The 25,055-nt window shown below is 39.0% G+C and overlaps 2 protein-coding genes and 1 long non-coding RNA gene across 4 annotated transcripts; 2 read left to right on the top strand and 1 right to left on the bottom strand.

The window, feature by feature from the left end:
- The first annotated feature begins 19 nt into the window (after positions 1-19).
- On the top strand, positions 20-6,901 carry LOC112541028 (uncharacterized). The gene is made up of 3 exons (XR_015794416.1): positions 20-300; positions 2,550-2,639; positions 6,764-6,901. It is a non-coding gene; the product is annotated as an uncharacterized LOC112541028 (long non-coding RNA).
- PIGX (phosphatidylinositol glycan anchor biosynthesis class X) lies at positions 6,106-19,855 on the bottom strand. Of its 2 annotated transcripts, none has more exons than XM_007431435.3 (7): positions 19,711-19,855; positions 16,616-16,719; positions 15,631-15,688; positions 11,680-11,821; positions 8,456-8,669; positions 8,155-8,255; positions 6,106-7,481 (listed from the first exon to the last, which is right to left on the bottom strand). In XM_007431435.3, the coding sequence occupies exons 2-7, from the start codon at positions 16,686-16,688 to the stop codon at positions 7,335-7,337; spliced, it is 735 nt and encodes a 244-aa protein (XP_007431497.1). In that variant the 5' UTR covers positions 16,689-16,719; positions 19,711-19,855; the 3' UTR covers positions 6,106-7,334. The 2 variants fall into 2 exon arrangements, with proteins under 2 accessions (XP_007431497.1, XP_007431498.1); XM_007431436.2 differs by lacking the exon at positions 19,711-19,855 and adding an exon at positions 18,970-18,983.
- Positions 19,856-19,892: 37 nt separating this feature from the next.
- On the top strand, positions 19,893-24,589 carry CEP19 (centrosomal protein 19). The gene is made up of 2 exons (XM_007431434.4): positions 19,893-20,549; positions 21,641-24,589. Exons 1-2 carry the CDS (start codon positions 20,420-20,422, stop codon positions 22,000-22,002), a joined length of 492 nt encoding a protein of 163 aa, XP_007431496.1. The 5' UTR covers positions 19,893-20,419; the 3' UTR covers positions 22,003-24,589.
- The last annotated feature ends 466 nt before the right edge of the window (positions 24,590-25,055 follow it).

The raw sequence follows: 25,055 nt of genomic DNA, 5'->3' as shown, positions 1-25,055 counted from the left end.
GCGGAGCCGGGCAGGCGGCTTCAGGCGCAGAGCGCGGCGCGCTAGAAGAAGGAAGGAAGGAAGAGAGGAGGCGAGGAGGCGAGCGAGCGGGCGGGCAGACGCGATGTAGCGGAGAAGTATTGAGACTTAGTAGTTCTACTATGCATTGATGGGCAGCGGCGTACTGCATTTCCCACAAGGTTTCTGTAAAACTGTATTGGCGTGAAGGAAAAAAATTGGGTAGGCCGAACAAATATACTGGGGACATCGAGGAGATAATGGGATTATGTGATCAAGAAGGCAAATGAATGTAGCTTGAATGTATGTAGCACTTTCAATTTCTAATTGACTTTTATCTGTTTCCTGTCGTTTTGAATTTAGGAGTTTTATTATGGATTATAAAAATATTTCAGTGCTCATTTATTTAAGTATTGCTCAAGAAGAGTGTTTTGTATGTATTTGCAACAGCTTTTAGTAGTATGTATTTATTTCTATTTCTATAATGCTTATTCTTCCAGAGCACGCCCAAGTTATAAGAAGTGTAAATAAATGCAGAAATTAAAAATGTATAAATACAGAGATTAAAAAAAATCGTTTTACATAACACAACACTAACAGATAATCTAAAAGGCAGTCTGGGTCTTGAAGTAATTATTATCCAAAATATAATTACTTAGTAAAATTATTTGGAAATTATTCACGATCTTATTGGGGAGGAGCAGGCCGACCTGGCATGCATTACCGAGACCTGGCTGACACCAGAAGGGGGTGTTGCCCTTTTGGAATTGTGTCCAGCCGGGTTTAGGGTTTGGCACCAGCTGAGACCCCAGGGCAGGGGAGGGGGTGCGGCAGTCGTCATCCAGGAATCTCTGCTGGCCTTCAGGGGCTCTACTCCCCAAGTGACTGGATGTGAGACCCTGTTCCTGAGGTTGGGCGCATGGGATCAATTGGGAGTGTTGCTTCTGTACCAGCCTGCCTGCTGTGTAGCAACCTCCTTGCCTCAGCTACTGAAGGCCATCTCAGAATTGGCAGTGGAGTTCCCCAGGCTTATGGTCTTGGGGGACTTTAATGTGCCGACCCTGGGGTTGGCCTTGGAGGCGGCTCAGGAGTTCATGGCTACCATGGCAGCCACGGGCCTATCCCAGGTAATCTATGGGCCAACTCAGGACAGTGGTCACACCCCAGACATGGTTTTCTTGTCAGAGCAGTGGCAGCGTGATCTGGTGGGGGTTTTGATATTGCTCCGTCATGGTCAGACCACTCCCTGCTGGCCTTGAGATTTTCCTATGCTGCCCCCCCAGGGAGGTGGGACCTATTTGAACGGTCCGCCCCCGGCAACTGATGGACCCACAAGGCTTCCAAAGGGAACTGGGGGTTGTTCCTGAGGCCTTGCTGCACGGTCCAGCGGAGGCCTTGGCTGCAGTCTGGAATATGGAGGCGGTTGGGGCTTTGGACAGGATCACGCCTGTGCGACCTCTCTTGGCCCATCACCCCCGGCACTCCCCATGGTTTACAGAGGAGTTAAGAGAGCTGAAAAGGGCCAAGAGACGTCTTGAGCACTGCTGGCAGAAACTAAAGACAAGTCCGACCAATTGCAGGTTAGAGCCACTATTAAGGCCTACGTAGTGGCAGTAAGGGCAGTGAAACATTTCTCCGCTCTTATCGCATCCTCAGAGCGTTGCCCGGCAGTCCTGTTCAGGGTCACTCGGTCTCTCTTGGGTAGGGAGGGCTTGGAGGACTATCTTGGAGGCCTAATGTGAGGCGGGTCCAGTGGAGATGCCTGAGGAGCGCACTTACCCAGTTATCTGGGAACGGTTTGATCCTGTTGCCCCTGAGGAAGTGGGCAGGATCCTCGGGGCTGGTAGCACAGCTACCTGTATTTTAGATCCTTGTCCCTCCTGGTTGATTAAAGCCACCAAGGAGGTGACTTTAGGGTGGGTACTCACAGTGATCAATTCATCCTTGCAGGAGGGGGTGTTCCCAAAGCCCTTTAAGGAGGCTTTGGTCCACCCCCTCCTCAAGAAAGCATTGCTAGATTCCACCCTTCTGGACAATTTTCATCCAGTTTCCCACCTTCCCTTTCTAGGAAAGGTGGTGGAAAAGGTAGTCACGTGGCAGCTTCAGAGGATCCTGGAGGAAACCGATTATCTGGACCCCATCAGTCAGGTTTCAGGCCTGGTTATGGGACATAAACAGCATTGGTCACACTTTTGGATGATCTCTGGTGAGACAGGATGAGGGTAGTACATCCATCCTTGCTTTTCTTGACCTCTCAGAGGCTTTCGATACCATCAACCATGGTATCCTTTTGGGTCAGCTGCAGAAGTTGGGGCTGGGTGGCGCAGTTCTGTGTTCGTTCAGCTCCTTTCTCCAAGGCCAAACCCAATCAGTGTTGATAGGGAGCAAGAGGTCCAATCCACGGCCCCTACTTTGTGGGGTGGCTCAGGGTTCAGTGTTCTCACCACTCCTATTTAACATCTACATGAAATCGTTGGGTGAGATCATCTGGCACCATGGGATGAGGTATCATCAGTATGCTGATGATATTCAATTATATATCTCCATTTCAGGTGACCTAAGTGATGCTGTGGGTACCCTTTCACAGTGCCTGGAAGCTGTAGGGGCCTGGATGGGGGACAACAGGTTTCAACTGAACCCTGGTAAGATGGAGCAGCTATGGGTACGGGGAGCCTCAAAATCTAGGAGTTTATCATCTTTGGTTCTTGATGGGGTCGCGCTACCCCAGACAGACCCGGTGCATAATCTGAGGGTCCTCCTGGACTCATGACTTCTGTTCAAAGAGCAGGTGGCAGTTGTGGCTAGCAGGGCCTTTGTACAACTTCGTGTTGTGCATCAGTTACACCCCTTCCTTGATCAGGGGGCCCTCTGCACGGTCACTCATGCCCTGGTCACCTCCCGGTTGGATTACTGCAATGCGTTCTACATAGGGCTATCCTTGAAGAGTATCCAGAAGCTACAGCTGGCGCAGAATCTGGCAGCATGGACAGTTCTGAATGCCCCCAGGGGAGCCATATAACACCGCTGTTATCCGAGCTGCATTGGTTGCCGGTTTGCTTCTGGGTCCAATTCAAGGTGTTAGTTATCACCTTTAAAGCCCTTCACGGCATAGGCCCAGGTTATCTGAGGAGCCATCTCACCCATTATATCAGCCCTCCCCACTTGGTCCAGCAGAAGGGGCATGTTGCAGACCACACAAGTCAAGGAGTTTCGACTGGTGGGATCTAGGAAGAGGGCCTTTTCTGCCATGGCCCCTGCTCTGTGGAACAACCTACCACCCAAGGTGCAGTGTCCCCCCACTCTCATGGCCTTCAGGAAGAGCGTGAAATCCTGACTATGCCAGATGGGGGTTTGCATCAGTGGAAGTGGCTTGTGGGGTAATTGATTTCCCCCCCCCCCATCATCTTGAATGTTTTTAGTCTTTATGTATAGGGTTTGTTTTTATAGCTTGTCTTTTTAATTTAATTAATTAATGTATTTATTTTTAATTGTTTGTGGATTTTGTTTTAATTGTGAGCTGCCCAGAGTCACCCACTGGGGGAGATGGGCAGCATACAAATTTAATAAATAAAATAAATAAATGGCAATTTACTTTTCTTTGAAAACTTATAGTAGCATTGCTATTTAAATGTAGCATCATCTCAAATGCAGATACAGTTAAAAGCACAGCTGTTTTTCTCAGCTATCTAAATTATGGTTTTCTTCCTCTTGTTCTCTACCCCCTTGTTGGAATTATTCTAGAAGGCTTCTGACTGAATCACCCAATTCTTAGTAAATTCCTTGTTTTGTTCTATATAGTTGGCCATATGCTGGTTTACCCCACATGTGATTAGAGTAGTAAGCACCAAGTTTGGCAGTGTGGTTGTCATATGTACAACAAACAGTCACAAGTTTTCTGTAGTAAGAAAACCTTGATTCAAAATGAATATACTCAATATCAGTATATTAATTTCTAAATATCTATATACTATCTTATCACCATTAATGAGTATGCAAACTGAATGAATAACAAAGCACAGATAAAAACCTGAAAAAGTGATCTATCAGTTAAAAAGAGATCAAATAATTAGCAGACCTAGCCAAAATGATGACAAAAGAAATAGTGTTTAGTGAACAAATTGGTTGTCTAAAATCTCATCTCCCATGTTAACTTTTCTTGGATTGACCATCAGATAAAAGTGTCTTGTGTCCATCCCCAGTAGATAATCCAAAAGTTTGATTGTCATGAAACAGAGAAGAGATTCAGCACTGCTAATGGTTGTAAGGGTCCTTCTGCCTCTTCCTGCTTTTGAAACAACCAAGTAGCACCTCCATCATGTCATTTCCTCTTACCTTACATGGAAGAATTCTAGGTTTACAAAATAGTAACATCACTTATAACTGAAGCAGCAATCTAGTCTTGATGTTCCTGGTCTGGCGCTTTCTGCTTACTTTTCCCCTCCTTAACTGCAGCTAAAAGTAGATAAATATTTTGAGCAGAGGACAGCAAAATCCCATTATGATACCTAACCATACCTTTTTAAGGGCCCAATATTGTAAAATGCTAGATCTGCGGCTATAAGTGCAACCACTGTCTTTGTTATCCCCCATACCTCTGGGTGGAATGTATCTTAAGGGATGTAGAAATGTGCATGCTGTCATTCTCTTCTACAGTAAACTTCAGTAGAGAATACTGAAGTGACATGGTAAGTTGTGGAGATAGCTTGCTTAGTGCTAATTTAGTCATTCATTCCTAATCACCACAACCAAAACTTTTATTTTGGGTCAAATGGATTTAGTCAGTTCCTTTAAAACTATGTGGTTTTATTAAAAGTATGTGTGTTTGTAGTGATTAATAATGAGCAGTTCTTGTGCCAATATAAAACAAATGTAAGGAAAAAAAGGCCTTAAATGTTTTCCTTTTAAGTATGGTTCATTAGTCTTTATCATCAGACTTGCTGATTCCCAAGGACATAAGAAAACTGAGAATGAATCATCTTCTGTGAAACTTAGGTTGTGCGCTTGCCTCTCTAATTATTGTGCCTGCCCACTCTAAAAATTAAGCACACTTAAAACAGAACTTAAGACACTGATATAATGGTACAGTGCCTGTCTGCTTATATGAACACAGCCTAGATTTTGTACAGAATTATTTGTGGGAGGGACAAGGTATTTCCCATGTCACAAACTATCTTGCATGCTCAGCTAGAAAGAAAAATCGTTTGCTTACTCACTCAACATTTCTAGTTCTAGGCAATACCTACTGCTGCAAATGAGGCAAGTGAAAGGAAATACTTTTTAAGGATAAAACTTAAATCTTGATATACTTGATCACTTGTCTCTCCAGCATCATTTGTTTACTTAGTCTTGTTTCCTGATCCCCTTTATTTTATGGAAGCTTAAAATAGAAAAATAAATTCATCTCAGTATTTATAAAATTGCAGCTCATTACAAAAACTATGCTTGTCATTTTGATTGAAAAGCACAGGCTCCTGAGAACTGATATTCCTTTAAAAAGCACATCCATCTTGTAATATAAAGTATCTTATATGAATTCTGAGCCCCAGTTGGCTCTATCTCACATTCTGAATTGTATGTTCACTTTTAAAGATACGGTTGATGTCAAAAAGATGCAGTTCCTGCCACAATAAGCAAATAGATTAAACATTTCACATCACTTTCCACTCACTTCTTTTATTATAGCATTTTTACTATGATAGTATAGAAAATTTAAAAAGGAGCTCTGTAATAAATAAAAGAGAACAGCTAAATGCTTATCTAGTTTTACAAAAACTATCAGTGCCAGCAAAAATCACCCTATGAACCTCTTATTTAACTTGGGCTCCAGTCTCTCATCTCCTCTACAGAATAACTTTTCTTTATGAAAAGAATCCATAAAATCACCATCACACAAAAACAAAGCTAACTATAAACATTAAGACAATGTTCCACAAAACCAAAGATATTATCATTTTCAATTTCTTTAACTACTACTTGCATCAAAATAAAACCACAATATAAAGAACTGCAATGAAGTTTGCTATCTGGCATTATTGGATGTTCCCAAAATTTCCCCAAAATGTACTTTGTAATTGTATACTTACAATTAGAGAAAAATTCATCTGCCAATAGTGCAGGATGTTACATTTATTTCCAGTAAATTTCAGCCAATAAAATCCTAAAATTGACATCATACTAAAAGATCCATGGATAATATAAACAGATTTACAGCTGATGTTTCATTATATGCCTCAATTGCTCATATGTGGCCAATTTAGTGACAAAAAAACTCCTCTGTGATTGGTTTCTTTAAAAGCTCCTTCCCCCCCCAAACAGATGCAGAACACTGCTCAAATGGAGCTTGAAGTAGTAGCTGTAGCAATGCCTCAGTTATCACATAGCACTTTGTAGAGAGAACAAAAGAACCAATGTTAAAGCAATTTGTTATCCAGTGGTGAAATATACCATGTGACAAGCGTTTTTTTATAATGTTTTAGAGGGGAGTCAAAGAGACAGTGGACCATTTTAGACAATAATTCTAGTACAGGTGAAAAGCAATCAAAGTACATGAATTTAGATTGAAAACTAAAGTAGGATTTGTAAGAATATTTGAAGACATTTATTCTTCCAGATAGAAATGTATAAATATTCAATATTTTCTATAATTATGACAGATAGCACATGCTAGCAGTATCTCTAGTGATATGAACAGAAAAATTAAGAACATTTGAAACTGCTGAATTTTTCCATCAATAAAGCAATTTTCTGTTTCCTTGCATTTTCACAGCTAATGGTTTACATCCAGCATTTTCTCAGTATTCAGATATTTAGATGCTATGATGCATCTGTACTCACAAATGTCAGAACTATGCAAGCAGAAGTTGGACTTTGAAGAAGATAAAAAGACTTTTGAACATTGGTATTAGAAAAGATTCTTGACAATATCAAGGATAGCCAAGAAAACAAATGAATAGATCATAGAACAAATCAACCCAGAGTTCTCACTCAAGAACCAAATAACCAGGCTCAAATTATATTTTGGTCACATTATCTGAAATCCCAACTTCCTTGAGGAGTTCATAAAGTTGGGAAAGGTGGAAGGAAAGAGGAGAAGACGATGATCAGCAGAAAGATGAATGGACTTGATTACAACAGAGATGAGTACGCTGTTGGGAGACCCAAAAGGCCAGGTTGGGAACAGCTCATCTTGAAAAAGGTCTAGCTATGTGGTCACTATGAGTCAACACCAGCTTTTGGTACACAATCAAGCTTGCTCTTCTGTTCTTATCTCTAGGTTGTCTGGACAGTTTGACAGCTTTTCCATGATTTCAATAATAAAAGTTTATTTAATTTCACATTCAGTAATGAATGAAGTGTCCATATTTGCATAAAGCTGAAAGGATAAAACTGGAACAGAGTCCTGTGGTAATAAGTGTTACTGCACACACCAAGGAAAGGTGATGTTTGAGTCCAACTGGTACCTGCAGTTCCAATTCTTTACTTACCTACAGAAAAAGAATTGCAAATTAAAAGATCAGTAAGATGACTTTTGTTCAAAACATGTAACACATGTTTTTATTGCATTTATTATGACATTTACCTGAATACCCATATATATTTAACTGAAGTATTTTAATCTAGCAGTCCTTTCACACCTTCCATTTTCAAGAGTTCCTTGCAACAATCTCTTTTATGGCATAAATCTGTATAAAACTATTCAAATACAGTTGCCACTGGGTTCAGTGAGTTTTATTTCTAAATATGAATGGTTGCAGCCTTAAGCATTCTGCTCCACGGCAGTAGAATGATAATTTGGAAGTGTGATTGAATGGAATGTTAATCTTTTCATTTTGAACTCAAACTTATGTTTAATACTTCAGACAATAAGCTTAATACTTAAGATAGTAAACAACTAGCATTGATGATATTACCTAGTTGGGTAATGAAACATCTGCAAGCAAACAACCAAGCTCAGAGAGCACCAAGGACTCCACATAAAACAATAAAATCCTACTGGGGTCAATGAAATTTAACCATTTTAGCAAAGTTTAGGTTTATAAGTCACTTTTTTCATCTGCTAGAACTGTATGGAATGTCACTAGATAAAATAAAAATTTCAAAATAGTTATAGATGGATATATCTGAAGAAAAACAGAAGAATAGAAGAAATGAACGTACAATTTTATATTTCATACTGTTCCAATAGCATACGTCTAGATTATTCTGGGAACACGGAGCTTCTATTTCAGTTTCTTTCAAACAGTTCACTGAAAAAAAGGCTAAGAAGCAAAAACAAAACATAGTTTAAATGCAGCATTCAGAGAACAGATTATTCTTAGATTGTAAGCAGTACTTTACTCTATGAAGGTATCTCTCTAACACCACCTTTAATATGTAATAGTTTCCCCCAAGTTTTTACGAGTCAATACTGCCCCCTTTTAATTCCATTTGTTCCCTTTCAGTAATAGATATCACATACATTTTTGGCAATGGGTCATTATTTCTGGACTCTGCAAGACAACAGAGATTTTTCCATTACTTTCTGAGGGCCGGTAATATCGGCAGTGCAGTGGTAACAATGCTCTAAAACAGGTAACGCACTCAGGATCAGGTCTCATGTAAATAAGGACAGAAGCATCAGTTGCTAAATACTCAGGAACTTCCAAATCTACTTCATCCGCAATCACCAGCGCCTATGGAAAAAACAAATGCATAATTAAAATGGCATAATTTCATATTAGAATCTTCCTTATTCCTGTACTTTCAACAATGAAGATTTGTGATGGCCTTTGGTTATAAGTAATAAAGTCAGTAAAACTGATACAGGAATTATGGCCAGTCCTTGCAGTAACAGTGGCTAAGATCTATAGATGGTGTAGACTTTGACTTTAAATTCCAAATCCTGAAGTCATTATCAAAAGCTACTTTGAAAGTACTTTAGCTTTCAGAAGCCTTTAGCCATGTAAAATGAAAGAGGGTATTTGAGAATCACTTCTGCCTAGAATCCTGATAATTTAATCTCAGTTCTAATAACATCAGACAGGAATTACTACTATTAAGATACGGGTGTTATACTACTTTTTAGATGACAGTTTTTTCTTCTCAAAAGTGTCAGGATATATAATTCTTTCAGACATTAATTTCATGTATTTCTGATTTCAGTGCTTTGATCAATTCTTTTTCCCCTTATAAACCATACTCTAAATGCTTAAATTTGCTGTGCTGGGTAATATGTAATACATATGGAAGCCATTCCTATTTAAATTTGGTCAAACTTCAGTTCTGTATATATGCTGTTAATTTTGCCATTACTGCATGTTCTCTGAGTTTAAGTTCCCAGCCTAATATCATTGGTAATATATCTCTTTTCCAGTGTTGTGCTAAGTTTATCCTTGCAGCTGTGAACGTGTATCTCAGTAAACTGAGAATTTTTTTTGGTTGATGTGTCTTGGAATTATCCTAGTTAAAAAAAAAAAGTGGTTTCATTTCAAGTTTGATTTCTAAAATTCTCTGAATAGTGCTGTGTATTTCTTTCCAGTACTTTTGAGGTTTTGTACATGCTCACCACAAAATGGTAAACTATTCCTTCTGTCTCATGGCATTTCCAACATTTATTACTATATGATTTGTCTATCTTGGCAATTATTGATGGAGTTATATGCCAAGATAGACAAGAAAATATCGTACCAGTTTTCTCTTAAGTTATAACTTGGGGTAAATTTTATATATTTGTTCCATAGTTCTTCCTGTTGTTGTATTGTGACTGTTTCTTTGAAATTTTGCATTTCAAATTCATTTTATCATACAAGTTTTTATTTGTTGTGTCTCCATGTCATATTAAGTAACTTTGTTTGATGGTGCCTTCAATTCAGTTTTTGACTCCTGGCAACTGCCTGGACTAGTCCATGCAGTTTTCTTGGCAAGGTTTTTCAGAAGTGGTTTGCCACTGCCTCCTGAGGACTGAGAGAGAGTGACTGGCTCAAGGTCACCCAGCTGGTTTTGTGCCTAACGCAGGATTAGAACTCATTCTAGCCTGATGCCATAACCACACCACCAAACTGGCTCTCACTAACCACACACACACACACACACACACACACACACACCCTAATAGGTAGTCTTGATTCTGTATGAGCATTTCAAATTCTGTCATTTTTCTTTGAAGCCCTCCCTCATTTTTGAGATCAGATTTTATTCTTCCTCCAATTTGTAGGTACATTAACCATAGTATGTCCCAGCCACCAAGTAATTCTTGCTGGGTCATTAATCTATTAACTGGATCTGAGTGAATCCTATCTACATATATAATTGTACTTTTCTTACTATAGTTATCTCCAGCATAAAAAACATTAAGGAGAAGCTAGTGGTGAAAATATTGGACTTACTATTTTTCTTGTACAGTTCCATACTTTTATCAAATTTTGTTTTATAATATGTCCTATTAAATTTTTGTCCTCTTTTGTGTCCCTGTAACATGAATATCTATGAAGTCCATTAGCTAGACCGGCTCCTCCTCATGTTGATGTTCAACTGTTTGGGGATTTTATCCATTCTGTTAGCCATGACAAACAGCTTGCCCTATAATATAGTTTGAAGTTTGGAAGAGCAAGACCACATCTGTCTTGAGTCTTGTAAAAGTTTGAATTTTACTCTCAGTTTTTTTCCATTCCATATAAATTTATCAATAGTTTTTTGCCATTCTTGTAAAGCTTTTTCTGGGATCAGATTTGGCACCATCTGAAACAAGTAGTTCATCTTGGGTAATAAAGCAGTTGATCCTAGCCAAGAAAGTTAAGTTTATATACCTTTCAACATCTCTTTTGATTTCTTTAATATAATTGTTCTGATATATTTCTTGATTGTTGCCTGTAAAATACAAATAATTTTTCTTCTTTCTCCTTTTTTTATGGTATTCTTAAATAACAAAATAGTGAAGACTTTGCACTCAACTCAGAGAGTCAAAAATATCTCTAAAATTCTTTTCCTTATTAAAAATGACTTAAAAATAAATATATTTTCTTTTTTATAGTTAATTTTTCATCAATGATATACAGAGTGCTAACTGTACAGCTTCTGTAACTTTTTTGTCCATTTATTGATATTATATCTTTGCATCAATTATTATTTCCTTTTTTTCCTTTCTTTTTTCCACTTGTTCATTAAAAGTGGGTTTTAAAAGTGATTAAAGTGGTTTTAAAAGATTAAAAGTGATTTTAAAAAACAATACCCAGATAACTATATTGCTTTTGACTTGATGGAGACTTTACCTTTAATATATTTTCATATTTATAACTGAATTCTTCCTAATCTGCTATTTTCTGATAAAATTATCCAACATACCACACTGTTAATAAATATGATGGCTATAGGAGCCACCAAATACTTTTTATATTAGAAAAATGCAGAATGTATTTAGATATGTTGTTGTTGTTCAGTCATTAAGTCATGTCTGACTCTTTGTGACCCCATGAACCATATCGTGCCAGGCCTTCCTGTCCTTCACTGCCTCCCTGAGTTTGCTCAGTTTCATGCATAGAGTGCTGAAAATGTATTTAAATTTTTCCAAAACTTCATTAAAAAACATGAAAAATGGGATTTCATTCTACCTTTCAACATTTCCAGAAATATGACATCTTATTGCTAGTTGTTTTGTGCTGTATCCAATGCAAATTTGATTTTCTTGTTATCATCCAAAAATCATACCTCAGTCAGATTATGCTGTTGTAAAGATTTCAGTTCATAGGGATCCACATATAATCCTCTTGGAAGATATACTTTAGTTGCCAGCCTGCAACTTTTAAGGCCTTCATCAGCTATACCAAAATCTACCCTAATCAAGAGATCTCTAACGTAAAGAAGAAAACAAAAGGACTTTTAATAGACATGCAGAGAATACAAACCATCTCCAAATCATACCAGTTACAGTGGGGCAAAAAAGTATTTAGTCAGCCACCAATTGTGCAAGTTCTCCCACTTAAAAAGATGAGAGAGGCCTGTAATTTTCATCTAGGTATACCTCAACTATGAGAGACAAAATGGGGGAAAAAATCCAGAAAATCACATTGTCTGATTTTTAAAGAATTAATTTGCAAATCATGGTGGAAAGTAAGTATTTGGTCAATATCAAAAGTTCATCTCAATACTTTGTTATATATCCTTTGTTGGCAATGACAGAGGTCAAATGTTTTCTGTAAGTCTTCACAAGGTTTTCACACACTGTTGCTGGTATTTTGGCCCATTCCTCCATGCAGATCTCCTCTAGAGCAGTGATGTTTTGGGGCTGTCGCTGGGCAACACGGACTTTCAACTCCCTCCAAAGGTTTTCCATGGGGTTGAGATCTGGAGACTGGCTAGCTAGGCCACTCCAGGACCTTGAAATGCTTCTTACGAAGCCACTCCTTTGTTGCCCGGGCGGTGTGTTTGGGATCATTGTCGTGCTGAAAGACCCAGCCACGTTTCATCTTCAATGCCCTTGCTGATGGAAGGAGGTGTTCACTCAAAATCTCATGATACATGGCCCCATTCATTCTTTCCTTTACACAGATCAGTCGTCCTGGTCCCTTTGCAGAAAAACAGCCCCAAAGCATGATGTTTCCACCCCCATGCTTCACAGTAGGTATGGTGTTCTTTGGATGCAACTCAGCATTCTCTCTCCTCCAAACACGAGTTGAGTTTAGACCAAAACGTTCTAATTTGGTTTCATCTGACCATATGACATTCTCCCAATCCTCTTCTGGATCATCCAAATGCTCTCTAGCACACTTCAGACGGGCCCGGACATGTACTGGCTTAAGCAGGGGGACACGTCTGGCACTGCAGGATTTGAGTCCCTGGCGGCATAGTGTGTTACTGATGGTAGCCTTTGTTACTTTGGTCCCAGCTCTCTGCAGGTCATTCACTAGGTCCCCCTGTGTGGTTCTGGGATTTTTGCTCACCGTTCTTGTGATCATTTTGATCCCACAGGGTGAGATCTTGCGTGGAGCCCCAGATCAAGGGAGATTATCAGTGGTCTTGTATGTCTTCCATTTTCTAATTCTTGCTCCCACAGTTGATTTCTTCACACCAAGCTGCTTGCCTATTGCAGATTCAGTCTTCCCAGCCTGGTGCAGGTCTACAATTTTGTTTCTGGTGTCCTTCAACAGCTCTTTGGTCTTGGCCATAGTGGAGTTTGGAGTGTGACTGTTTGAGGTTGTGAACAGGTGTCTTTCATACTGATAACAAGGTCAAACAGGTGCCATTACTACAGGTAACGAGTGGAGGACAGAGGAGCCTCTTAAAGAAGTAGTTACAGGTCTGTGAGAGCCAGACATCTTGCTTGTTTGTAGGTGACCAAATACTTATTTTCCACCATGATTTGCAAATAAATTCTTTAAAAATCAGACAATATGATTTTCTGGATTTTTTTTCTTATTTTGTCTCTCATAGTTGAGGTATACCTACGATGAAAATTACAGGCCTCTCTCATCTTTTTAAGTGGGAGAACTTGCACAATTGGTGGCTGACTAAATACTTTTTTGCCCCACTGTATGTATCTGTGTATAATGAATTTTTAAACATTGTAAATCTGCAATCGTAAATTTAATATGCAATTTGTTTTCTAAAGTGATAGAATTAGGGAGACCTTACTTGGAGATAACACTAAATCCCACTGAAATTTAATGAAATTGCTTCTTTATAAACATATATAAGAAGCAAAGCTTTCACTCATTATTGCCTAAATTCACACCACAGAATATAATGTAAATGAATGGACCTGAAGCTGAGATTAAGTCCCAGCCCAATTAATTCTGCATCACTTTAATGTAACTACTACATAACTAATTTATAGATTAATCTCCATACAAATCCACTGGACTGAGCAGAATGGAATTTACAACAACAATGATCTACTAATATTACCAATTGCCTCACCTCATGTCCATATGCACCAGAAATACATTTTAACATCACTCAGTTGTTCATTTAATTTTTATTAAATATATACCTACTTTTCCACTCTAAATCATGCTCAGATAAGAAAAAAACTCATTTCAAACATACATTTAAAATGTAATTAAATTCATAAAATTAAAATATTAAATATTAATTCAAAGAAACTGTTCCCAATCATTTAAAATCTGCTTCAACAGCCAAATAAGCTGTGTGCCCCCCACAAAAAAACCCTGAATAAAAATGTATTTGCTTATCAGAAGGATAACAGAAGGCAAACTCAGCTGAACTCCTGTAGCAAAGAATTATAAGTGATGCCATGATTACCCTTTCGCGGTGCCTGGAGGCTGTGGGGGTCTGGATGGGGTGCAACAGGCTTCAGCTGAACCCTGGTAAGACAGAGTGGCTATGGATTGGAGCCCCTCTGTATCCAAGGATTTACCAACTTTGGTTTTGGACAGGGTTGCACTGCCCTGGGCAGAGCCGGTGCAAAATCTGGGGGTCTTCCTGGACTCACAACTCCTGCTCAAGGAACAGGTGGCAGTCGTGGCCAGGAGGGCCTTTGCCCAACTTCATGTGGTGTACCAGTTACGCCCTTTCCTGAATCAGGAGGCTCTCTGGTCAGTCACTCACACCCTGGTCATCTCTCAGTTCGACTACTGCAATGCACTCTACATGGGGCTACCGTTCAAAGAGCATTCAGAAGCTGGTTCAAAATGCAGCCACAGAGACAATCTTGGGTGCCCCACGAATGCCACATATAACACCTTTACTGCAGGAACTGCTTGGGTCCCAGTTTGCTTCCGGGTCCAATTCAAGGTGTTGGTTATTATCTTTAAAGCACTACATGGCATAGGTCCAGGTTACCCGAGGGACCGTCTCAGCCCCATCATATCAACCCTTCCCTCCCGGTCAGGCAGAGACGGCATGTTATGGACCCTGTCAGTGAGAGAATGTTGGGCAGGGCCCAGGAGGAGAGCCTTCTCTGCCATTGCCCCTGTCCTTTGGAATATTCTCCCCTCAGAGGTGCAGCGGGCCCCTACCCTCCTGGCTTTCTAGAAAGGATTAAAGACCTGGCTCTGCCACCTTGTGTGGGACAACAAGAATCTTACCCGATCCTGGGGGTGGCTGGTGTCTTTATGACGCTCCCCGAGCTACTTGCCAATTAACATCTATTCTTGGATTATATTTATTTTCTATTTATTCAGGACCATTTTACATTATATTTTTAATTGATTTTACTTCTCTGTAAACTGCCCAGTCATTTTTTAATGAGATTGGCAGTGACAAATAAAATAAATAAATATGGAAGCATCCACCAAGAAAGCTATCAGTCACAGTCCCTCTAGATATTCCTTTAATAATGATGAAACCAAAAGAGTTATAATTTGCAATTACTTACTTTGTCTTATCACTGAGAATCAAGTATTTCAGTTGGCTAGTTCCAAACTGTATAGTGCTATATAAGTTATAGCTAACTATTTAAATTGTGCCTGAAAACCAGCAAACAATGAAACAGATAGCAACATGGAAATTACTTGCTTCCCATAATGGTCTCTATGATTTGGATGAAGATTCTGGACAGCTTAAGGTTCCAAATATCTTTTCAAGACAGGTCCATGTAGAATGGATTGTAATTAGAAAGATGCAAAAGTCTGATGCATTCAGGCCTTACTGAAACACTATTTAAAAAGCACTGATCAATATCTAATTGTCATAACTGACCTATGAAAGCCATCTTTCAAAAGCTGTTGCGTAATCTCAGGACATGTGTTCTGTGCATCTATTAAAAAAAAGAAATTATATGAAAAGTCTATACTATTTTGAACAATAGTGATCTTTTGTAAACAGCATAATTCTAACACCTTCAAAGTTTCAATATTCTTACGTCCTTAAGCAACAACAGAAATGAAATTAAGATATTGTGATAAACATAAAAGGAGTTCTTTCTTGAAGTCATGACAGATAACAGTCATTTAACTTAGTGATTAATAACTCTTTTAGTCCAGCCTATTGCAAAATGCAAAAATATGCTGTCCCCAAATTTCCAGCAGCCACAACTTCCAATATAAAGCAGGGAGGGAGGTGGTCACTGTTTTCTGGCTGCACTGCCACATGCCTCCCACAACATAAGCTCAGCAACTTTCCTTGGAAAAACAGAGAAAAGTTCTATTAGCAGCCAGAAAGCAGCATCATATTTCTCTGGCTACAAAGACAAAACACAGCTTTGACAGAGGCAGATACGCAGATGCTACACTGCAGCTGAATAAAATAATTATCTTCTTGATTATTTTAATCTTAAAATCTATTAATAGAATCTATCATGCCATTTCAATGAAACTGCTGAATAGTATAAAATATGAATACCAAATGCATTTGAATATATTAGAATATTAATAACGTTTAAACATATTGTACAAACATCAATGTATTGAAACAACACAATGTACTAAGATTTATAACAACATAATAAAAAGGAAAATAAAGAATCTAGTCAGTATAATAAAGAAAAAGCATTAATGCATATCAACAAATATACTAAATAAAAATGTAACTTTATATCCATACAGAATATTAAATGAAATACAAAGTAACATATGTCTAAGCAACTAATGTAATTAATATTAAATTATAGAATATTACAAATGCATCCTCTTTGAAACCTCAGACTGTTTGTAATACCAAGGGAAAGGAACAGATTGCAACTTACATACAAATTCTGGCATTATACATAGGCTAAAAAATTTCAGAAAGGAGAGAATAACCCAGTTGGAGGAGCACATTCTTTTTCTACTGGTACATTTCAAATTAAACCTGTAAGAAAAAATAAATCACATTATAACAACAGCATTGCATAATACAGAATATTTTATTAAATTACTATGCAAATGACAATAAGAATTAATTCCATGTAAGGTAAGTTCTTAAGTTCTATAAGCTCTTCCTATCCACTGGCCTTATAAAGCTTCAAAAATGTCCAGCACAGGCACTCTCTGCTGATAGCATTCTACTGATATAAACTCTCTGTGTGCATCTCAGTATACACACATTTATGACATCTCTCACTGCATATAAAATCATTTATGTATATACACATTACAATTCAAATCATGTACTCTTCATTTGTACATATGCAACAAAATAAATGCTTTTGGATTTGGAGACTTTGACCCATATCTCAAGAACTCTGCTACAATCCTTATAATGTTTGAGATACAAAATCCACTGAAATCAGCAAATGTTTCTTTGAAATGATGGAGTAGAAAATAAACTAATTCTGTTAAGGACATTTTTGTCAGTAAATTGGATTTGTCACAAAAGATGATAGCACCTAATCAACACTGGCTGATCTTGAAAAATCTAAAATGTGGGTAATACTAGGGACAAGACTTAGGTAGTACTTGGATGAGATAACACCAGGAAATGCCAGGCTGTAGACTACACCAGAAGTCTTAAAAAATCCCAAAAGTCAATGACAAGCCATCTATATATTGTTACCAAAACAACACTGATGTGTTCATGTTGCCAGAAGTCAAGCTCAACTCAAAACTTGAGCTTTTATCAGTAAAAACTATTTTCTAAAAAAGGAAAGGACCATCCATCCCTCCACAGATTATTTTCCCACATATTTTGTGTGCACATCAAATAACCAAACTGAAAACTATCAGTAGTGTTATTGCCTGACAGAAAAGTTCCTACTTGAGAATCAGAATGGCTACAGCTGCAAAAATCTGGACAAAATCTGGACAATTGTTAGTATTAAAGGAACCCTAAGAAACACTGAGTTCATGTGATATGAAGCATAAACTAAGCAACTATCTTTTATTTATTGGGTTTCAGTTAGATGTGTATCCCACTTTTTCATTCATAAGCTCTCAGAGCTCATCCTATTTTTTCCTACAACAATAACTCTTATAGAAGAGAATATATGTAGCGCAGGGTTGAACTGTGGAGTCCTTGGTGCTCTCTGAGCTTATGTGCTTGCATGTGTTTCATACATGATGTTACCTGACTACGTAACCTCATCAGTGCTAGTGAGTGTGGGATTTGCTCCCTGTTTATATACAACAGCTTGCCCTGCCAGTGTTGATTTGGGTATGGTTTTCTCCTGGGTAGTTCCTTAATTAGGATATTGTTTTCTGCTTGATTGTTTGTCTGGTGTTAATCCCTGGCTATCTGGATGTTGGCTGCTGGACGGGATGTGTCTGTTGATGGCTGATGTGTCTGAATGACAAGTTCCAAGAATCCCCTAACAGTTTTTGGATTTGGCTTGGTTTGGGATGCTCACAGTTTCCAGGCTGAAACTGTGGTTGAGTCTGTCCATGTGTTGTGAAATTAAAGAGTTTTCATTGTGTCTTCTGATATAGAAATAAACCATATTTACACACCATTCAAAAGAGACAACAAAAAGCTAAGAAGGAAACAAAAAAGACTAGAACACACACCCCCACCAACACTACCAGGGCAAGCTACTTTATATAAACAGGAGCAAACCCCACACTCACTAGCACTGATGATGCTACCTAGTCAGAGAATGAAACATCTGCAAGCAAACAACCAAGCTCAGAGAGCACCAAGGATTCCACAACAATAACTCTGTGAGGTACAAAAGTGTGACTGGTCCAAAGTCACTCAGTGAGTTTCCATGGGAAAAAGTTCACTAGAATCTGGTCTTCCTGGTGCCAAGGCAACACTACACCACACACCTGGCTGTGGGAATCCATCAAGTGTGCTTACTTTATGGTTCAGCATGTTATGAGAACTAAGTCAGCCTAATTGTGCATTCATGATAAAGTTAACCAGGGGAAAGTCTGACATGTGACTAAACCCACAGTGGAGAATTGCCAGAAGCACAGTACTGTACCAAGATGGACAACCTAAACCATTATTCCGCACAATTTCCGACCAAACTGCTGTGTCTAAGGTATCTGCTCAGCCTACACCTCTAGTACTTCGGACAAGTGAGAAAAGAGGCAGTAGAGGGAAAGGACTTTATCTACTCTTTCCTTTTCGCCAAAAGAATAACACATCCCCGACGTTACTCTACCGTACAATCCTCCCTACCTCGTACAAGCGCTCCCCCTTCCGTTTATGACTAAGACCCCTCCTTAGGAGTGTCCCACCTCCGCCAGATTGAAAAACATATGGCAAATAAATAGTATCTGTTTCCGACTACCTAAGAAGCCCACGGAGAACTGACAAAAGGCGAGAGCGGCGAGTAAAGAAGAGCCCTGAAGGTGACACAAATCTTTTCAAGTTTTCTTCCATTACAGGCTAATTCTTAGGCAACAATGCCGAGGGACCTGAAGCGGTAGCTACGCCCGGCTGCAGTTACAGTGACGAGCAGAGGGGACCAGTCGGGGCGACGGGTGGGAGGAGGAAGAGCTGTGCGTGGAGGAGAAGGCGACTGTCTGTCTTTTAAGGCCAGCAGTCTGCTATTTTGAGTTAACCCAGCTGTTGAATGCAGTAAAGAGTAATTACAGTAATGTCAATCTATTTTTTAAAAAATCCATAGCTGGGGAGCGCTTTTAGGACAAACCCAAACGGCACAAACTGCTAATGATGTACAAGCCTTTGAGCTTTCCAGAATGTCTTTTTGTAACCCCTTCTCTGCCTGAAGAGTTCTTGGGGAGGTTAAAATGGCTCTTTCAGGCCATTTAGGTGGCCCGCATTAAGGCACCTGGAAACGACTTCATTCGGGCTCTTAAAGTTTGAGTCTCGGGCCTGGAAGTGAGATCCTCCCCCCGCCCAAACAACAGCTGAAGCCAGAGCTGGCGGTCACAATAGCGAATGAACGCTGCGTGCCTTTAAGCGCCTGCAGACGAACTCCTGCCGCGGTTACGTGGTCGTCGTTTGCGCCCCCAGCGGCGGTTCTTGGGGCAGGGGGTGCCGCTGCAGTCCCGGCGCCTCCTTACAAGGAAACTCGCATCCCTGAACGATTCCCGGAAGCGGCGGGAGCCGAGCGAGAGAATTCAGCCGACACGGGCGGAAGTGGGGCTAAGCTACGGCGGGATAGGCGCGTCAACCAAGGCGGAGCGGAGCGCACCGCGCCGCTTTCATCCGCCTTGAGTGGCGGCTTCCTTCTGGTAGGAGGAGTGGCGTCGCCACCAGCTGGTAGCCGGCGAACCACCCTGTCTCCAGCGCGCCTCTGGCTGGCCGGCAGCCCGCTCTCCTCCTCGCCTTTCCTCGTCGCCCGGTGCTTAGCGTCACTCTGGGCGGGCAGGCAAGAAGAGCAGGCCGGAGTTTTGCTTCGTGGACCGACGATGCGGCAGAAAAGGGCAACTTCGAGCGGTGCTGGATGAGGCCCCATGCGAAGCCCTGTGCCTGTCTGCCAGCCGGGACCCGAACTTCTCGGCGGACGACGCTACGCGTAACGCTCCAATAAACCGCCAAGAATCCGCGGTGCTCCTTTTAAATGCAGCGCTGCCTTGTCCCGAGGATAGTTTCCTTAAAACAAAACTCAGGCATAAATGGCTGGGATCTCTCCTAACTGAGCTTTACAGCAGGAGCTAGGATGTCTTATGTCGCCCAAAAGTGTGGCGTCCAGTTACAGCCTCCCTCCATCGTTTTAATCTATGAAGATCGGTCTAAGAACAATGTGCGCAAGCGCATCATGCCTATCCGGAATTTCTCCAAGTTCTCAGGTATAGCACTGATATATTCCAAACTTAGCACTGGTATTTTATCAACGCCTGTGTTAGCCCCAAACTGAGGAGTAGCATGCTTCTTCTTTTTTCCTGTTTTTGTTTTTGTTTTTGTTTTCTGTTTTTATTTTTTGTATAATACTTTTTGTAAGTTTTTACAGTATGGTTGTGAGCCGCCCAGAGTTCTGGTTTAAAGATGGGTGGTCATATAAGCATTATAAATAAATACATACATACTGTTTCCTAGAGAACAACCATAAGAATAAGCTGTTACTCCTATATTTTCTTTGTGGGCTTCCCATTGGCATTCATTCAATCTCTATAGGAAACTGGATGCTGAACTAGAGCACTTTTGATCTGATATATGTTCCTCTGCTCAAAATAACACATACATAATCCCTGAGAAATTAGGAAATTCAGCTTCTGGATAGTGAGCTACTTGGTTTAGAGAAAACAGATTATTCTCTCAACACAGGTAGGATTAGAGCACATAGTAGATACAATGTTGTCTACTTGTAATTGATTACTTCACATTTAATGCACATACCATGTTGTGTTCAATGTCTATTTGGATTTATTTGGGAAAGAAATTGTTTCATTAAGTTCCCATATTTTGCTCATTTCATTTAATCAATTTGATTTTATTATCTATATTTACAAGAGACAAGTGTACTAAGACATTAAATAAAACTTTGGGAACCATTTAGAAAGGTGCTTCATGAAGCAACTGTCTGAATTTGTTGCTAAAAGTTTTACCGTGCCATATCTTTTCAAAGGCTCTGAGCTGTTGCTGTAAGGACTTCCCATGGACCTGTTCACTTAAGCAGTAATCCCAATTTCAGCAGCTTTGCTTTACAAAACATTGAATATTTGCATAGCCCAAATAATTCCAGAATTCTTTCAGATTTATGTTGGATCAGTGTGCACCTTACAAATATACATCTCTGGCCATGTGTTAATCTCTGATAACACAGATGGTAAGAGAAAAATAAATTTCAGATTTATTTTATTGAAAGCCTTTGAAATGCATATTTCCAAAATTTATTTGGAGATTTTTAAAAGTATAATCATTATTTTGGCCTTTGTTACAGACTGTAGCAGAGCAGCAGAACAGCTGAAGAATAATCCTCGGCACAAGACATATTTAGAAGGGGTGTCACTGGAGCAACTAAAAAGGTTACACCATTTGTTGAGATGCCACCTGCAAGGACAAACTTTGAGTCAGAGTTTGAAGCAAGTTGAGCAGAAGGAAATAATTGATCCAGAAGAGGACTTAAACAAGCTGAATGATGAAGAGCTAGGCCAAAGGAAAAGAATCATGGATGAGTTGTTTGAAAAGAACAGAAAAAGAAAAGATGACCCTGATTTTATCTACAATGTAGAGGTGGAGTTTCCACAGGATAAGGAGCTTGAAGCTTGTGAATGGGATACAGAAACAGATGATGAATTTTGATTCACAGCTAAGCTCTGGACTTATAAGGACTGTTTATAAATTAAATATACTTTGTTTTTTTTACCAACAACATTTGAATAAAGTTATCCATCAATGGTAGCATTTTGTATGGTTAAAATGGCTGATATGTTTGGGTTTTTTTTGTTTGTTTTGTTTTTTTTTGGCTTGGCATTTAAAAATATTTTGAGATATTCAAATGAAAATAAGATGCAGAAACGTGTGCATAGAGCATGAATGTCTTGAGAAAATCTTTGTAGGTCCTTCTGTACAGGAAGTCCCTAGATTAAGTAATTGATTTAAATAAACTTTACAGACAAAGGCACAAGAATGGCAGCTGCCATTTTGTCCATTGCACAAGCACAAAATGGCAGCTACCGTGTTTGTGCATTGGCATGGTGCATGATCCAACACACTATTCCTGAAATGGAACTTGCATAACCAGAGACTAAGCAAAACTGCTGAAAATGGAGCTGTGTCACAGGAGAACCAACTGTACATACAGCCGTATGTATGAAAATATATTTCCTGCAAACATCAATCAAAATGTACATGTTTGCAGAAGCCTTTGTTTGAATTACATCAATGGGGTAGAGCTCATTTGGTATGGTTTATGGTGAGCATTCCAGATTTAAGAAGGCTTCTTCAGGACCTGAAGTAAATGTTCAGAAGAACTAAAATCATCTTTAAAAAACAGTTCATTCTTAAGCCCAATTCTTTCATCCCCTTATAACCTTTTACCTCAGAGATTAAGTCTTTCAGATGTTGAACTTCAGTTTCTGACACTGGCTAAGTGTTGGGCTGACTTAGTCAGATTAGGCAAGTTATTCATCCAGGATAAGCAACCCATTTCAGGAAGTACAAGATTCTTGAAATAGGAATTTTCACTTAGAGGAAGGAGACCTTATTAAAGCATTATTGGAACTCAATGGCATCTTTTTGAAGGGATCCTTTTGGTATTTCAGAAGTAGTTCCCATTACTAAAATTATTCTCATTGCTTGGCAGCTGGACGGAGAGAACAACTTTAATTGTTTGTCCCAGCAGTTCCTCATGTTGGCAGAAATGAAGTGCGCACATCCAGCAACTCGTTTCTGCCATATGCATACCTTGGAGCTAGCTGCTACCTGATCAGAGATATTCAAAATGATATGACGAAACTATATGCAAAAACAATATTGCAGTGGGAAAGGCAGGTGCTTCTTGTCCTCAAATAATTTATATTGGAATTAGAAATACTGTATTTATAAGGAAAAGACTCTAAAGTACCAAAAATCTGACGTGTAGAATTCTAAGCCCTCCTACATGTTACAGTCTTTTAAGTGGCAAAAACAGAAACTTGTTATAACTGAAAGGATTCTATTTAAGAGAAAAATTGGGGATAAATTACTATAAGCAAAAATGGAGGGCATATGTATATAAACATATATCTTTGTATATTATTAACATATCTAAAGCCAATTCCTGTCAGCAATATGTATTCAAGGTATAAATTTTTTAAAAATTCCAGCATTTGTTCTCAAGAGGGCAGTGTTTTCTCATTTAAAAATCTGGGACAAATTTCTGCACTTAAAAAGAACTTCTACGTTACTTAACCAAAAACACAGTTTGAGATACAGAGTAATTTGGGAATAAGTTGTATTGTTATCCTTAAGAACTGTGTATTCAGATTGTCTAAAACAAATAGAAATAAATAAATCTCAATGAGTTTTTCCTTGATCTGACAAAAGATCTTTTCTAAGGAATATCAGCAATTCCTGATATTGGAAGATGGCATTTAAGCGATCAAGTCCAATCCCTTGTTTAATGCAAGAACCCAGATTAAAGCATCTTCTACAAAATGGATCTCCAGTGAAGGACATGCAGTAACTGCTGTCACAGTTAGGAAATTTTTATTAACATTCAACTGAAATTTAACTTAAGTCTTTTTCTGTTTCCTGCATTCTGGGGTAGTAGAAAACAGATCTTGCTTTCATCTGTGGGACTTCCCTTTAGCTACTTGAAGAGTGCTGTCATATCCCTCCTCACTCATCATATTCTTCAACTGTTCCACAAACTCTAGTTGCCTTGTGAAATAAAATTATTTTGTGAACAATACTCAGTTTCTTATAATGTAGCCTAATAACTGATCAAAATAAATATAAAATGAATACTAACTGTTAATGCACATTGTATTAATATTTTTACCAAAAAGAATGCATCTTAAAAGGTCAATTTCCTGTCTATTCTTGGGTGCCTTAGTCCTTTTAAAAATATCTACAAAGTTCAGTCCTCTGTTTGTATAATTAATAGTCTGTTCCTCAGTAATTTAACCAGTGGCATCTGCAGGACAGGTCAAAACATACAGAAGACACAGCATAGTAATGCAAGTTCTGCTGCATTTGTACATGTACAAAGGGGCAGGTTGGTGTTGTGACACCACTTTCACCATCTTGCTTGTTTTGATGCCCCTCCCACCTCCCGATACTGCTGAATTTAGCAAAAGATGCCCTTACATTTTAGTTGCTTGTAGTTCTAAGTACTTTTTTCATATCCTTATATTGCAAAGATTAGTCTTTGTTATGTTGGAAAATAAAAATACAGCTTCTGTTATTTCCTGAATCATTCCTAATTGATTGAAAGTATTAAAACTAAATATCTGCAATTTTACTTATTTCATGGGTGTACATTCATGTGAGCATCTGTGCTTTAAATCATCAGTAATCTAGAAAGGATATGTACAAACAGAAGATATGTACTAAAAAGTAGGAGGAACCAAAATCTCAGCTATGTTTGATGAAGCAAAAACAACAAAAAAAGTGTTGACACCTAATGGGGTAAGCTTTTGTGAACTTGACATCAAATATGTCCAACAATGTTGCAGTTGGGGATTCTGGAAGTTGTAGTCTCAGTACATATGGGAGAGCACATATTCAGTCCAAAACATGGATCTTTATATAGCCAAAATATATAGCACCATCTAGACGGAGAAAAGTTTCAGACTTTGGAGGATGCTAAGGATTGCAGAAGAGCAAAAAATACATATTTTAGGGAAAACCCTGAGAAATTACAAAAGGAA

The sequence above is a fragment of the Python bivittatus genome, unplaced genomic scaffold (assembly GCF_059951505.1).
Source record: "Python bivittatus isolate LINGU-HERP-01145 unplaced genomic scaffold, Pbiv_v1 ctg000980_np1212, whole genome shotgun sequence".
NCBI classification, from domain to species: Eukaryota; Metazoa; Chordata; class Lepidosauria; order Squamata; family Pythonidae; genus Python; species Python bivittatus.
Note: the sequence above shows the minus strand (reverse complement) of the source record. Positions and strands in the feature narration are given on the sequence as shown.